Raw genomic sequence first — 13752 nt, 5'->3', positions numbered from 1 at the left:
GCAATTTGAGGCCGTTTCCTCTTGTCCTGTCAACATTTGCGGAAACTCAGCAAACAGGGATCAAACCAAACGGAGCTGTTTAAAAGAGATACAAATGAAGAAACAAATCACTGTTGGTTTGATCCAGTTTTAAAATATTACTGTCTCCACTTCCCTTAACCCTGCACCCCCATTTAGTCTATTATCTGAATTAATGGGAACAATTTCTCCTGTGATACTGTAAACTTTAGTCTAAAAGGGTATTAGCTGAGTGTTTCTTTTTTTTTCTTCTGTGCTTATACTGAATAAGGAGCTTTTAAATGAATGTAATGTTTCTTAATCTTGAGTACTGGATTACTTCCTGATTATTTGTGCCTGACCCATTGTGTACTAAAAAGAAACTCATAAACTGTTTACCTTGTACTGTTTTGTGTGTGGTTGTATGCAGAAAGTTCTTTCTGATACATACTGTGTCAGGTTGCAGCTCTCACAAAGATAGTAGTAAATCAGAAGGTTTGGTGAAATTGTGATTGTAATATTTTGAAAAGCTAGCATGCTTTGTAAACATTTGGATTTGCTCCATTGCAAAGTATGTGATAAAATTATTTGCAGCTGCTCTGCATGTAATATCCTAATGGCTGTTAACATTCTACAACGTGATTTAGTGTTGGACTTGGCAGTGTTAGGTTTACGGTTGGACTCTGTGATCTAAAAGGTCTTTTCCACCTTAAATGATTTTATGGTCTTTCTGTGAAGTCTGGGTTTAGGATGATGTCAGCTTTGGCACAAAATAGGTCATACTTTTTGGATCTTCAAGACTTTCTAGATCTCAAACTCAGATATCTGTTTCTGATAACCATATTTGTTTTATCTATTGGGAAGAAGGTTTGTATGTCCTATTTACATGTTGCTATTTAATGCCATTTAAAGAATGATTGTTTCCATTTCAGGGTTAGAAATGCCCTCAATTGTTCTATTTCCTGAAAAGCGGTTCAGTTTCCTATAACAATTGAACAATTACATAGTGAATGTTGACAAAGTCCTGTCTCTGTTTCCTAGAAGCATTGTTTCTTTAAGTTAATTGGAGCCAACATCTGGGGTTTTTGATAGCAATGCATCTTAATAGTAACAAAACTTTTTTTTTTTTTTGCCTCAAGAAAGTAATGTTTCATGGACAAGCCATGGTTTATGGATCAGGAATGAAAGAGTCTTTAATATTTGAAATTAAAAAAACCCAAGCCTTCAGTATAAATACAGAAAAATAGAAAACTTCCTTTAACTTTCTTTTGTTGTAGGCAGCATTCATCATGTTTTTCTTCTCACTGTCATTTCTTTTTACCTTTACTGCTCATATCAGATACCTTTGGGGGCTGAGAATAAAGCTATGAAGGGAATAATACCAGAATTTTAGATATAAGTCTGGGTTTATTCTTGTGTGTGCAGAATATTGAAATAAGGGTTTTTTTGTGCAGTTTACTTGGAAAAATCCCTGTTTATTGTATGATTAATATTTGCCATTCTCCTTCTTTCCTGAGTTTAGAGATACTTCATCACACAGAACTTGGGATCAATCATAGTGTTTTCCTTTTGCTTCAGTATTTGTTTCTGTTAATAGACTTAATGGTAATAGCATAAATATTGAACTGTTTCTTAGCCTGTAGTTGTTTTAACTGTTTCTTAACCCATTCATCCTCAGTACTGATAGCTGAGAGCCAAGAGCCGAGGAAAGCTGTGGGTACTCTTAAAATGTCATCAGAAAAAGGGATCGGATTATTCTTAAACAGAACACTTTCTTGAGCTGTGCTAGGCTTAAATAAGGTTCAGCTGTTCTTTATTTTGTTGTTGTATTGAAGCAGTGATACACTCCAGCTCTGTTTTGCTTGATGTATAAATACATATATGTAAAGAGAATTTATTAAACTAAATCACTTTACAAAGCCATGCATTGCTTTATTGAACAGGGTTTTTTTTCTGTCTGAAAAGCTCTGATCTCTTGAGACATCTGTCTGAAAAGCATAACTTCTTGCCTAAAACAAAGCAAAACCAAAGCAGGTCTGGATTTTTTTTTTTTTTTTTAATTTATTAAGAGCATTTTGCCCTGTATGCTGTTGCAGCACCATACTACTTCAGTGAATACTGGTATTTTTGTAACATTTCTTAAGGTTCTTCCTAACCTTCATGCTAGTGAGAGAAAATTTAGTGTGTGGTAGCTTAGAGTTGTTTTTAACTAAAAAAAAAAAACCAATAATGAAGTCCCTGGAGGAAGGAAAAAAAAATATATTTACGGTTTGTTAGGGGACAATTTTAAGCTTTCCATACCATTTGGAATGGGCATACACACCAAACTTTTACTTGATAAAACTAGTTTATCTCTACGTCTGATAATTACACACATTAAGCTATTTTAGATGTGGCATCAAAACCAGTTTGTTTTAGCATCACTTCTAAAAGCATTTGCTGAAGTCTTAAGGCATGTTACTTAAACACGATGATTGTAATTTTTGCAAGTTTCTGTAGCTGTGTCAAGTGCTGGAAGAGTATGCCCAGCTGTAATGCTAGTGCAGTTGCCTTTTGGTCAAACTGTTCATGTCCAGGGTGTCATTCAAGCCACACAGCCCTCAGTCATTCAGTCACCACACATGCTAGCTGTTCAGGTTAGCTCTTCTATTGTTACATTTTCATGAATTATTTGGTGCCTCATAACTCTTCCTCTCAACCCCATCTTTAGTTTCTCTTCATTCCTACCAGTCAGTGCTGCAAAATATACTCGTATGGTGCAGGAAATGGCAGGGGGGAAGGTGGCAAACTGCCAAGCAGTAGCAGCTCTACAAGCATTGTGTAGCGATTCCTTAATGCTTCCTGTTTATCTTTTAAGAAATTGTGTCTTGGAACCCTGAACTTACACAACAGCAAATTTGTGTAATAACATGCCCTTTCTTCAGCATATCTTGCAGTTTTTCAGTTTTCTTAAGTTCTGTGAACATGTTTCTAATGAGTCTACAAACTCATAAATTTGCAAATATCTCATACTCTGTTTTTGAAGATGTAATGTAAGTAAACATATTGTATTCAAGTGAATCCTTGTTGATTTAAGCAGGCCCTGTTAAAGCATCTGCTATTGCTTTTTGTGGGTGTGGATATGTAAAGACCAAAAATAAGAGCAACCTCAAAATAAACATTTGTTTGGCAAATCGTCACATGTTTAAAGTTGCTGATGGATCTGTTGGAGCAAGTCCAGAGGAGGGCCATGAAGATGATTAGGGGGCTGGAGCACCTCCGCTGTGAGGACAGGCTGAGAAAGTTGGAGTTTAGCCTAGAGAAGAGAAGGCTCTGGAGATAACTTGTAGTGGCCTTCCAGTACTGAAAGGGACCCTACAGGAAGGATTGGGGAGGGACTTGTTGTCAAGGCGTGTAGTGATAGTACAAGGGGTAATGGCTTTAAACTCAAAGATTTAAATTAAGATTAGCTAGAAGGAAGAAGTTCTTAACTGTGGAGGGTGGTGAGGCACTGGAGCAGGTTGCCCAGAGAAGCTGTGGATGCCCCATCCCTGGCAGTGTTCAGTCCCAGGCTGGATGGGGCTTTTGGCAACCTGGTCTATTGGAAGGTGCCCCTGACCATGGCAGTGGGGTTGGAACTAGATGATCTTTAAGATCCCTTCCAACCCAAACCATTGTATGAAAACAGGGACCAGTGCAAAATGCTTAAGAGTTTTCACAGCTTTTAAATAGTGAAAAAGACTAGAGAGAAAGAATTTACAGTGTTTTGAAATTGACTTGGCCTCCCATTGGTGTTATTCTTTGTAGCTAGGAATGCTTTTCCTCTAGTTTTCTTAAAACCTGATTGTGAAATGTCAACCGAATTGCTTTTTGCAAATAGAAGTGATATCTCTAGTAAGGGAGACTATACACCTGTTATGTGTGAACTGTTTTACCTGCAGTCATCAACATGTTAAAGAAAAGACGTGTTGTCAGTCTTCTTGAGAAGCTATCTTTAATGTTTGAGACTTCTTAGTAGCTTTCAAGTGTAATAGATACAAAGGCGTATGGAAGTATCATTTATCTCAGAGATTTGAGAAAAAGAATAAAACCTTGGCCAGATACTGAATATTTTATTTGTAAGTTGTAGGTATTGATGGTGGGACCTGGTGAGGTATTGAAACTAGATCACTATTGAAACAGGTGCAGTAGATGTTAAGAGAGTTGGGTTTGGTCAAATTTGAAGTAAAATCAGAGTATTCAAAATAAATATTTTTTAAATAGAATTCTAACTGTAATTTACCAGAGTGAACTTTATCAGGTAAACATATTATAGTCGTTCCCAGTTTCCATCAATGCTTTTCTTCAAGTCAGTATAGTCAGAACTTAGAGGCAAAAACAGAGGTCTCACTCCAAATCTCAGAAGGAGGAGTTTCGCAGGATTCTCTTGCCAGCTGCTGGTGTGTCATCTTAGGGGAGTGGAAGTCAACTATTTGTTGTACTGAGTGAACTCTGTCTGTCTTCCTTTTGCCAGAGGAATAGAGACAGGGAAGCTGTGTCCGATTAATACTGACTAGTTGGTTCCAGGGTTTCGCTTTTGTTATGTTTGAGCATGCTAATGGCAAATAAGGTGATTCTATAAGAAGGACTTGAAGATGCTGTAAAAGACTCCATTACAGAGGTTGTTCAGCCTTCTGTGATCCTCTTAGGTACTATCCTGCCACCTGGCATCTCCTCCAGATAATTTGGCTTTAACTTGATATCCTGTCTCTGCCAGACAGTGGGGAACTTGGGAAGTTATATCAGTTTAAAAAAAAAAAAAAAAAGTATGCTGAAGGTTGACATTAAAACTTGCATGACCTCTCCCTCAAACAGTTGTAGCTTTAAACCAGAAGGTGCTCAAAATTTTTTCTTGTAATGCTGTTGCTTTTTGGATGAAAAAAATGCTTACCTATGTAATGTTCCTTACTGTTCTGTTACTGTCATTTTACTTGTAGGAAGGTTGTTCATATTGTTATTTGACTTTTCTACTTGCTCACCACCCTGTAATGTATAATGTATTGGCAGACTAACATGAGCTCAAAGTTATATTTGTTCAAATGCAGAGCAATATGTTAAAGTTGAAGTCTGAATGATGTCCAGGAGAAAATGACAATGGTTTCCATTGATTAGCATTGTGAATGTGGTTGCTTGCTATCGGAACAAACTGAAATGCTAAATTTATCTTTGTCTTGATGGAAATTACAACTTTCGGAGTTTCGTGCAGAAAATGTCTTCTTCCACATTAAAATGCTTAAATCATCTTGTGATTTCCTTACCTTCTTCCCAAAGTATGACTGTTCCTGGCTTTGGCCATCTTGACAAACTAGTTGTGGCTATTGGTATAACCCTTAGTGGAATGGGAACATTTCAAGGCACTAAGGTCTTGCTTTCCTGCTATTTGTCTTGAGACAAATAGATTTTTATTTTATTTTTTTTCCCCCTGTAGAATGAGAGTTCTGTTTTGAGATAGGATGCCCAGGCTTTTGCCTGTGTAGTACTGTCTTAGTTTGGAAGGTTTATGTATGCCAGAGGCTTGAAGGTTGATCGACAAGCACATTGCCATAGGGCACTGGAGAGAAATGCCTTTCAGAACATCACTGTGCTGTTCAGCATTGGTCCATCCCGCGAAAGGATGCTTACGGACTTCTTGAAGCTTTTGTATTTCTGTCAGTCAGCTCTGGTTTGGTTTGGGGCTATACATCTATAGACATGCAGAAGTACCTCTCATGATTTCTAGGTGGTCTTTGTTGTTAAGCTGGTGTAGAGTTTTAATGTTATTTCCTATGTATTACCCAGCTACATTAAATAATAATATATATATAATAAATAAATGAGGCTACATTAAGTATTTTTTACACAGAACTGGAATGTAATAAAACTAACAAGTGAAGAGACAATGTCATTCTGCAATAACCTGTAGTTCTTTCAAGCGTTCTTTGAGTTGGGGTGACCCAGGCCTTTAAATTTCCAGAACCTTCCAGCCATTTTCTGATGAGGTCAAGCAGGTTTTGTTTCTAGCACCAAGCACTCAGGCCTGGCAGCTGCATTAGTTCTAGAGGTCTTTCTTGTCTTCCCTGAGCTGCAGGGAAGGCTTTGCTGCACCCAGGTCAAACACTTGAGTCTTCTAGTCACATAACTCAAGTTGGTTCAGTGTTAGCTTAACACGGTGCTGAGTCTGAAACTGCAGTCTGGTCTGTCTTTATGTGAAAAGGTCATTTTCCACACTAACTTTACAGCAGTGTTTCAGTTCGGAAATCTTAGACACCAGTAGTTCGGAGAAATTGAATGAATCAAGAAAATAGTGTGTTTTTCTTGTTCAATAATTGCTTTCAGTCATGTGTAATAAGATAGTTGCTGGTAAAGTGTGATTCAGTTCTGGGCCTTAATGTCATCTTGGGTAATTTTAAGAGAAAAAGAACCTGTGAAAACACTGCTAATAAAGGTCTGAGAAAATGAGACATTGTGGACTTGTCAGGGGTTCCTAAAACTTGCAGAGTGTTGCTAAGTGATGTATATGTATTTATGAATATGTGTTGGTAGTGTAATAAATGTATATATTTAAATAAACTTATTTTCAAAATAGCTTTTGTGTGGTTGTGAAGAGGCTTTTGTATTGTATACTATTATTTAAGGTGATGGACTATTGCATTAGTGCAATATTCCATACTTCAAATGTTTAATTTCAGTTTAAAAGCTAATTAAATTGTATATTATATTATACTTAAATCATCTGTTTTCAGTAGTTTTTGTAGGTGTCATTCACAAAAAAGTAACCTGGATCACTTTGATTTTTTTTCTTTTTCAAATGGAAGATGTCATCTAAGTGGCTATGTGTTGCTAACCTCATAATTTGTGATTTGCTTTGGAAAAAGGAAGGCCAAGATCACAATTAGTGATAAAAAAGTGCACAAACTTCCTGTGTGCAAACATGGAAGGAGTTTTTAGATATAATCTTTTACTCTGTTGCAATCTTTTCTTTCTTTTTTTTTTTTTTTTTTTAACGAAGTTACGAATTTCAGAAACTTTGCTATTACAGGTAGCATCGATTGCAGATGAATCTGCAGAATCAGAAGGGATAACTGATTCTCAAAAACGTAGGGAAATACTTTCAAGAAGGCCTTCATACCGGTAAGGGCTTTTAATTTTGGTTTTACTCCTTTTTGAAGGCAGCTTATATATTTTAGCAAATCTGTCTGAGAAAAGCCAGTGACTTAATTTTCTCATGGATATGGAATTTCAAATATATAAAATAATTTACTTTTTTTTTTAGAAAAATTTTGAATGAACTTTCATCAGATGTTCCTGCAATACCAAAGATTGAAGAAGAAGAAAAGTCAGAAGATGAAGGAGCACCTTCTGGAATTTCTCCAATGGACGTGCCAACCAGCCTGTACCATACTAACACAAGGCAATACAGTATGTTTGCAAAGATACTATGTGATGTTGTAGAACACATATAGGAACACCTTTGTTTCTGAGTTCCATATTTAAGTAGACATGTTTGATTTTGGTGAAGAAGAATGAAAACTTCTGTATTTCCAAACAGTTTCAATTTTTATATTTGATTTCTTCTAACATGGGTGTGTTAGACTTTCAGTCTGTTTCTTGTAATGATTGGTTGCTAGATTTTGTCCTAGAACTTGTATACATGAAAAATGTGAAGGTGAGGCTCAAGTGAAATGAAAAATGTTGGCAGTTTTATGTGAATGTTTAGTGTTATAAATCACTGCAGTTTCCAGTTACTGTGATTTGGTATGTATTAGTGCTGTCTGTTATATGGAATGACAATTAGCGACAGGCTTTTTTTTAACTGTAAGGGTGGAGCATCAAATTATTTCTTAACTTTGAATTTTCTTTCTTAAAAGAACTATGTCTTTTCCTCTCCTAGTTATCAAGTATGAGCACTCTAAGTATTAACCTGAATTCAGGTCATCCAACATCTGATAGATCCAAATGCAAGTTAAAAGTTAAGATTCATGCTTCTGTTCTGTAGACCTGTGGGTTTAATACCTTCGTTTATGTTAAAAATATCACGTAACTCGCTCCCCGTAGCTGCTTTGGGCACAATCGTATGTCATCTAAGGGATAACTTTCTAATAACTCTTTTTTTTCTGTTATATATTGGATAAAGCTTCACTCCTACATTTGTTTGGGTTGTGGGTTTTTTTTCATGCCTTTTCATGTGTCAACAGACTGAAATGCAGGTATCTTCCCTTTTGATAATGATGACAGGAAAATTGCAAAAGAAATGTTGTGAGTTTTCTTCCTGAAATGAAAGAACAGAGGAAGTCTGTTAAAACAGTGCAATGACAACTAGAGGGCCATTCTATCCTCTTTTATATGTGTTCTGGTCACCCTCTAGAATTCTTCAGTTATTTTTAATGTATGCAACTAAAGTAATCGTCAACCCTGAGAAAGCAGAATTTGTCTATAATATTATCTACCCCTTCACTATAGACAGTAATTTTACTTGGGCCTCTGAACTGCTTTTCTTACCCTTTCTGTAAGTTATAGACATAATGTCTGCTTCATGATGTCCAGCATCTGAAGTGCTCTCTTCTGTGAACTTGTGGTCATACTAAATTAAAGTGATCCAGTACAGAATCTGGCAGGTATTCTTGACCAAATTAAATTGTTTACTTCTATTTTTTAATTGGTTTGGCTGAGGTTTAGTTAAAATTAAAAATTAAAAAATTTGGCAATTTCAAGGCATAAAAAGAAGTGCTGTGGTGTCTGTACTATGTTCTAGTGAGCCTTCAAACCTTTAGGATTTCTAAACAATTAAGAGTTCAGGCTTCTTCATCATAGGTTGCTCTAGAACACCAGAGTTGTACTTTTACTAGCAATGTCTTGCAGGTGGTGATTATTAACTGAGGATGTTTTAATTGGAACATAGCTATAAGTCATAGTGACAGAGTTCGTATAAAAGAATAATGAAATTCACCATTTTTGCTTTCTTGTTCAATTAGATACTTCTGAAAAATCAAGAAAAAGAGAGCATCACCAACAATGTGCTAGAATTAAGAGTCCACAAAAATTTAATAAAATCTTATTTACCTTAATTTAAACTTGGCTTTCACATGAGCCAAGCATAGATTTCTGGTTTATGCTGCTTTTTCTTTAAGTTGTACTCGTACCTAAAACGTCCTGTGTATTTAAGGTAATTTAACTTGTTAAATAGGTTCTCAGCCCTAATGAGGCATACTTCAGCATGTAATGTCAGCCTTCATGGACTCTCCTGATTGTGGCTCAAAAAATTTGTTTTGAGCACTTTGTCTTCCTGGAAATGTTCTTTCTTACCTAATTTATTAGTTCATTAATTTGATTTTATTTTTTCTTAACTTCAACTCTACAAGTTAAAATATCACACATCTTTTGCTTCAGTGCAGTCTCTGTGTTCTCCCCTAGTTCTGGTTAGGAAAAATTGGTACCAAGAGGTAGCAAGGATGGTCATCTCCTTGTAGTAGAGGGGGTCTTAATTTGAAATTTACCAAAGAGAGCTTGACTGTTGACTTCTAGTCCTCTAGGTGTATAAGGCACAGATTTGCACCATTTCTGAGCAGCCAGCCCGTTGGCTGACTGTGGTCCTCAGGAACTACTGTTAGCTAAAACCAGGAACACAGCATGGGATGCTCCATCTCCTGTGTTGATTCCAGTCTGGATATGATGCAGGTCACTACATGTATCTGTTATCTTTATGTCTTCTGTCAATAGTTCTTTATTTCTACTTATCACTAGTATATCCAAGTTCTGCTCTCTTCTTGGCCAGCACTGATTGTACGGGTTTACTGGTGCAGGCATCCAGCAGCTTATGCATTAAGCTTGTACAGTGTCCATGGCAATGAAGAACTGGTCTTGCAGTGTCACTACAGCCATATATACTGTGCCCTAGTTTAAAACAGATACCATATGTTAGTATGTTTGCTGTTTCCTTGTTTTCTCTACTGTTCTCTCTATTCCTGCATAGCAAAGGCAGTTTAGTTGAAAAGATAATTCTGACTGTATGTTGGTGTCTGGATGTCTGGGATGACTGACTTTTGGAAGAACTTAATGAGTATTTTTTTCTGAAAAATAAATATATTTTTTTCTATTAGCAACATCAATGGCTGTTCTGTACTTTTTACCAGCCAAAATGGTATGTTGCCATGGTTTCCAAATACCTTTTTCCTCTGAGCTTCTTGGCTTTCGCTTAAGGAAGCAGATAGACTGACAGGCAGGACCAGATAGATTTAATGTCTTTCCCAGTTACCTCCGTCAACATACGTGTTATCTTTCTGTAAGGGCAATGCATAGTTTTGCATAAGGTGGTGTCTTGTATAGGAGCCTTTTAGGGTGATCTGACTACAAACCTATTCTGTTGGCTGTAGTTCTGTCATGTTGGTTATTGAATACTGGGAAAAAAACCCAAACCAACTGGTTTGCCTCACCTGTGGTGGTGGTCTAACCATGCAAGAGTTGTTTGTTCAGTTGGAGTGTGTGAATCAGCCACTCCCTCCGAGCCCTTTGCCTACTTGTGCATGTCGTGATGTTCTGTCTGAAACAATGCAGAGGAAATTAAAATTACTAGTTCTTCTGCCATCTGTTTGGGTTGCTTGCTGTCCTAGGACAGGTTTTTAACAATGGGAGAATTAGGAAATCTTTTGGGGTAAAACCTTCAGTTGCTTTTCCCAGTTTTGGAGAGGAAAGAAAGAACAGATTTTTCTGATTAGAGCTGTTAATCATACTCAGAGAATGGTATTAGTATTGTTTTCAGTCCTAGCTGGAAAAGAAGATGCCACTTAGGTACATCCACCTGCATGATGTACAACTCCAGGAACTCTCCAGGAAAGTCCTACACTCTTTGTAGAAAGTCCAGTTTCCAGTAGAGCTCCAGCACAACAGAAGTCTGTGCCGTGGTTGGGATCAGGACAGTGAATGGAGTGGGAGCAGTGTCGTCTTCTGTTAATACGGCAAGACCCAGTCCTGTAAGGGAGGCAGCTGCAGGAGTTAATTCACTTTTGTTTGTCAAGTACTGGATTGAGATCTGAATGAATAATTGCAGGGCAGTTGTGACATAATTGTTTACCCAGGCTTACCGTGGAGCCAAGAACCTTGTATGATTCTGTGCTGATATTTTACTGCTGAGGAACCCAAATGGACTTTTTTTATGTGGTTTGGTACTATGATGGTGTAGACGTACAGTTTTTGATGCTAACTCTGTGAGAGGCAGAGTTCAGCTGTGTATAGCTCCTCTGGGAGGCAAAGGTGCAAACCCTGCTGGGAAGCTCGCATGCTGCTGGGAACCTGCTTTTGTTCTGGATCTCATGAAGAATAGAGGAGACTATTTATTTTTCTTGCTTCTCCCTCTTCCACCCTGCCCCAAAATAGGGCATTTTCTGCTTTGGAGGCCAACTGAAGCATCATGTTGCTCTTTTGTTCTTTCTTCCACACACCCCCACACCCTACCCCAGCCTGGCCTTCCTTAATGCCTTATGGAGCCTTTGTGCTCAGCTGGTTCCTACGTGACATGTTCCCCATTCCAAGGATAGGACTGAAGATCCATGCTGAACCCTGTTCCAGTATTTCAGGTAGGGCTCTGCTTCCTTCAGCATGAGAGGAATTCCCCATTTTCCCCAAAAATAAGCTGATTTGGCAATTTTGGTAGATAACTACTACACTCTGAAAAAATCAGTTACTGTTGTCTAATTTACTAATAAACTGTTAGTATCTCAGTGCTCTTGGAAGTTTTATTATCTGATGATGTACTTTGAAGGTAACTTACTGTTGTCAAGACAGAACATTTGAAATCAGCTGTCTCCAAAACTCACATGGGTGTCTAACAAATCATGTATGCAGATAACCAGAGCTGAACCTTCAAGAATGTCATCAAATACTGTGAATCTGACAGTGAAATCAGAGGAGTTTGCAGTCCTGAATCCATACTTATATATGACTTGTTCCATCTCAGACCACTTTAAATACAGTGTTTGTAGTTTAAATTTCATTTGGGGGAGAAAGAATTTTGTTACTTCTTGGGAATTAGGTTCTCATCTAAAAGTTCCAGGAGTATTTTAATTAACATAAGAGACATGGATTTGACGGGTGGAAAACTTGGTGGATAAGGAATTCGCTGAATGGTCACACTCAAAAGACTAAATGACAAATGATGGCCCTCAGGGGGTTGTATTCAGACCAGTATTATTTAACATCATGACGCCAAGATGAGTGTTGTCACTGATATTCTAGAGAGAAGGGATGCTATCCAGAGGGACCTTGACAGGCTAGAGTGATGGGCCCCTGCAAACGTTGTGAAATTCAACAAGGCCAAGTGCAAGGGCCTGCACATGAGTCAGGGCAATCCCAAACAGGCTGGGCAGTGATTGGATTGAGAGTGGAGAAGAACTTGGGGTACCAGTGGATGAAAAACTGAATGTGAGCTGACAATGTGTGTGCACAGCCCAGAATGCCAGTTGCATCCTGGGCTGTATCAAAAGAAGTGTCAGCAGGTCGAGGGAGATGATTCTGCCCCTCTATTTGGCTCCTGTGAGACCTCCCAGGGAGTACTGTGTGCAGCTCTGTGGCCCCCAGGGTAAGGCAGACACGGACCTGCTTGAGCGGGTACTTCTCTGTGCAACTTGGGCTAGACTTTTTCTTACACTAAGGAAAGAACTGTGAGTTTCAGAGGACTTGCTCTTCCTTTGTCTTCTTTCTTTTTTTTTGTTTTTAATAACATTTTTACATTAGTGTTTAAAAACAACAATGACTCTGTGTAGCTAGGAGCTCTGGTATTAAAATTATTTTGCTCTGGTATTAAAATTATTTTAGGAGAGTTAACGTTTCTGGAAGCACAGGGAGAAAACGTGGAATACTGCTTTATATCTGTTACATGCGTGCCATATACTACACAATAGGCTTTATATTTGTGGAAATCAGTATTAACATTATGAAAGTTTTATTGTACGATTGACCTTTAAGCAAGGAGAGGACCAGGGGTCCTATCAGACTTTATTTTAAGAAGGCAGATGGGCATTTTAACGTGTGTTCTGTTTCTTTCTATTGCTTAACTTTATTTTTCCTTTTTATGTTTAGTTACTATAACTCAACGTGGTACAGTCCAGATTTCTAATCCAATTTCTGATGGTGCCCATGGACTACAGACTTTAACAATGACAAATTCAGGAGCTCCTCAACCAGGTGCTACCATTGTGCAATATGCAGGACAATCACCTGATGGCGCACAACAGTTTTTTGTTCCTGGAAGCCAAGTTGTTGTTCAAGGTATGTTTTATTAGTCTACTGCATTTTGGGTTTTCACATAAAGAATTTTTCTTAAAAGGCTTTTTATTTTGTGTTGACATTATTGCACTATTAAAATATTTATGCATAACAAGATGAAAGACAGTCTTGGAGACTGTTTCTCTGCTCAGTAAAGCAGCTGCTACTAAAGCTTAAAAAGTTATGAGAAGGAAATAACAGTATAAAATCACTTTCTGTTTTGAATTCTGTTGTCCAGACTTTGAGAGAGATGTTTAATTGCAGTAAAGGTGCTGTTACAGTTTGAAATGAGATGCTGAGGATGCATATGAAACTGATTTTTTTTTCAGCAGTTAATCAATTGTAATAAAACAGAAGTTCTAAAGTTCTTTGGATATCTTGAGGGCAGAATTTTCTTGCAACTTATGACTCGTAGTTATTAGAAAGGAGATCCCTTACTGAAACTAGTTTTGTCACAGAACACTTTGTAGATCCTATAAAATGTATGTACACATGTGAATT

General features: G+C 37.5%; 1 protein-coding gene across 7 annotated transcripts in view; it reads left to right on the top strand.

Annotated features, from left to right (window-relative positions):
• Positions 1–13752, top strand: part of CREM (cAMP responsive element modulator) — a 39451-nt gene that overhangs the window by 11217 nt on the left and 14482 nt on the right. For 6 of the 7 annotated variants that reach the window (XR_005103590.1, XR_005103591.1, XM_037382852.1 and 3 more), the window contains 3 exons: positions 7034–7125; positions 7268–7413; positions 13066–13254. Coding sequence is in view for 5 of the 7 variants with exons in the window: in XM_037382852.1 (XP_037238749.1) it covers positions 7034–7125; positions 7268–7413; positions 13066–13254 (427 nt within the window). In the remaining 2 variants the exon portion in view is untranslated. The remainder of the gene's footprint in view (positions 1–7033; positions 7126–7267; positions 7414–13065; positions 13255–13752) is intronic. The other variant, XM_037382854.1, reaches the window with a different exon arrangement.

This window comes from Falco rusticolus, chromosome 4 (genome assembly GCF_015220075.1).
Source record: "Falco rusticolus isolate bFalRus1 chromosome 4, bFalRus1.pri, whole genome shotgun sequence".
NCBI classification, from domain to species: domain Eukaryota; kingdom Metazoa; phylum Chordata; class Aves; order Falconiformes; family Falconidae; genus Falco; species Falco rusticolus.
Note: the sequence above shows the minus strand (reverse complement) of the source record. Positions and strands in the feature narration are given on the sequence as shown.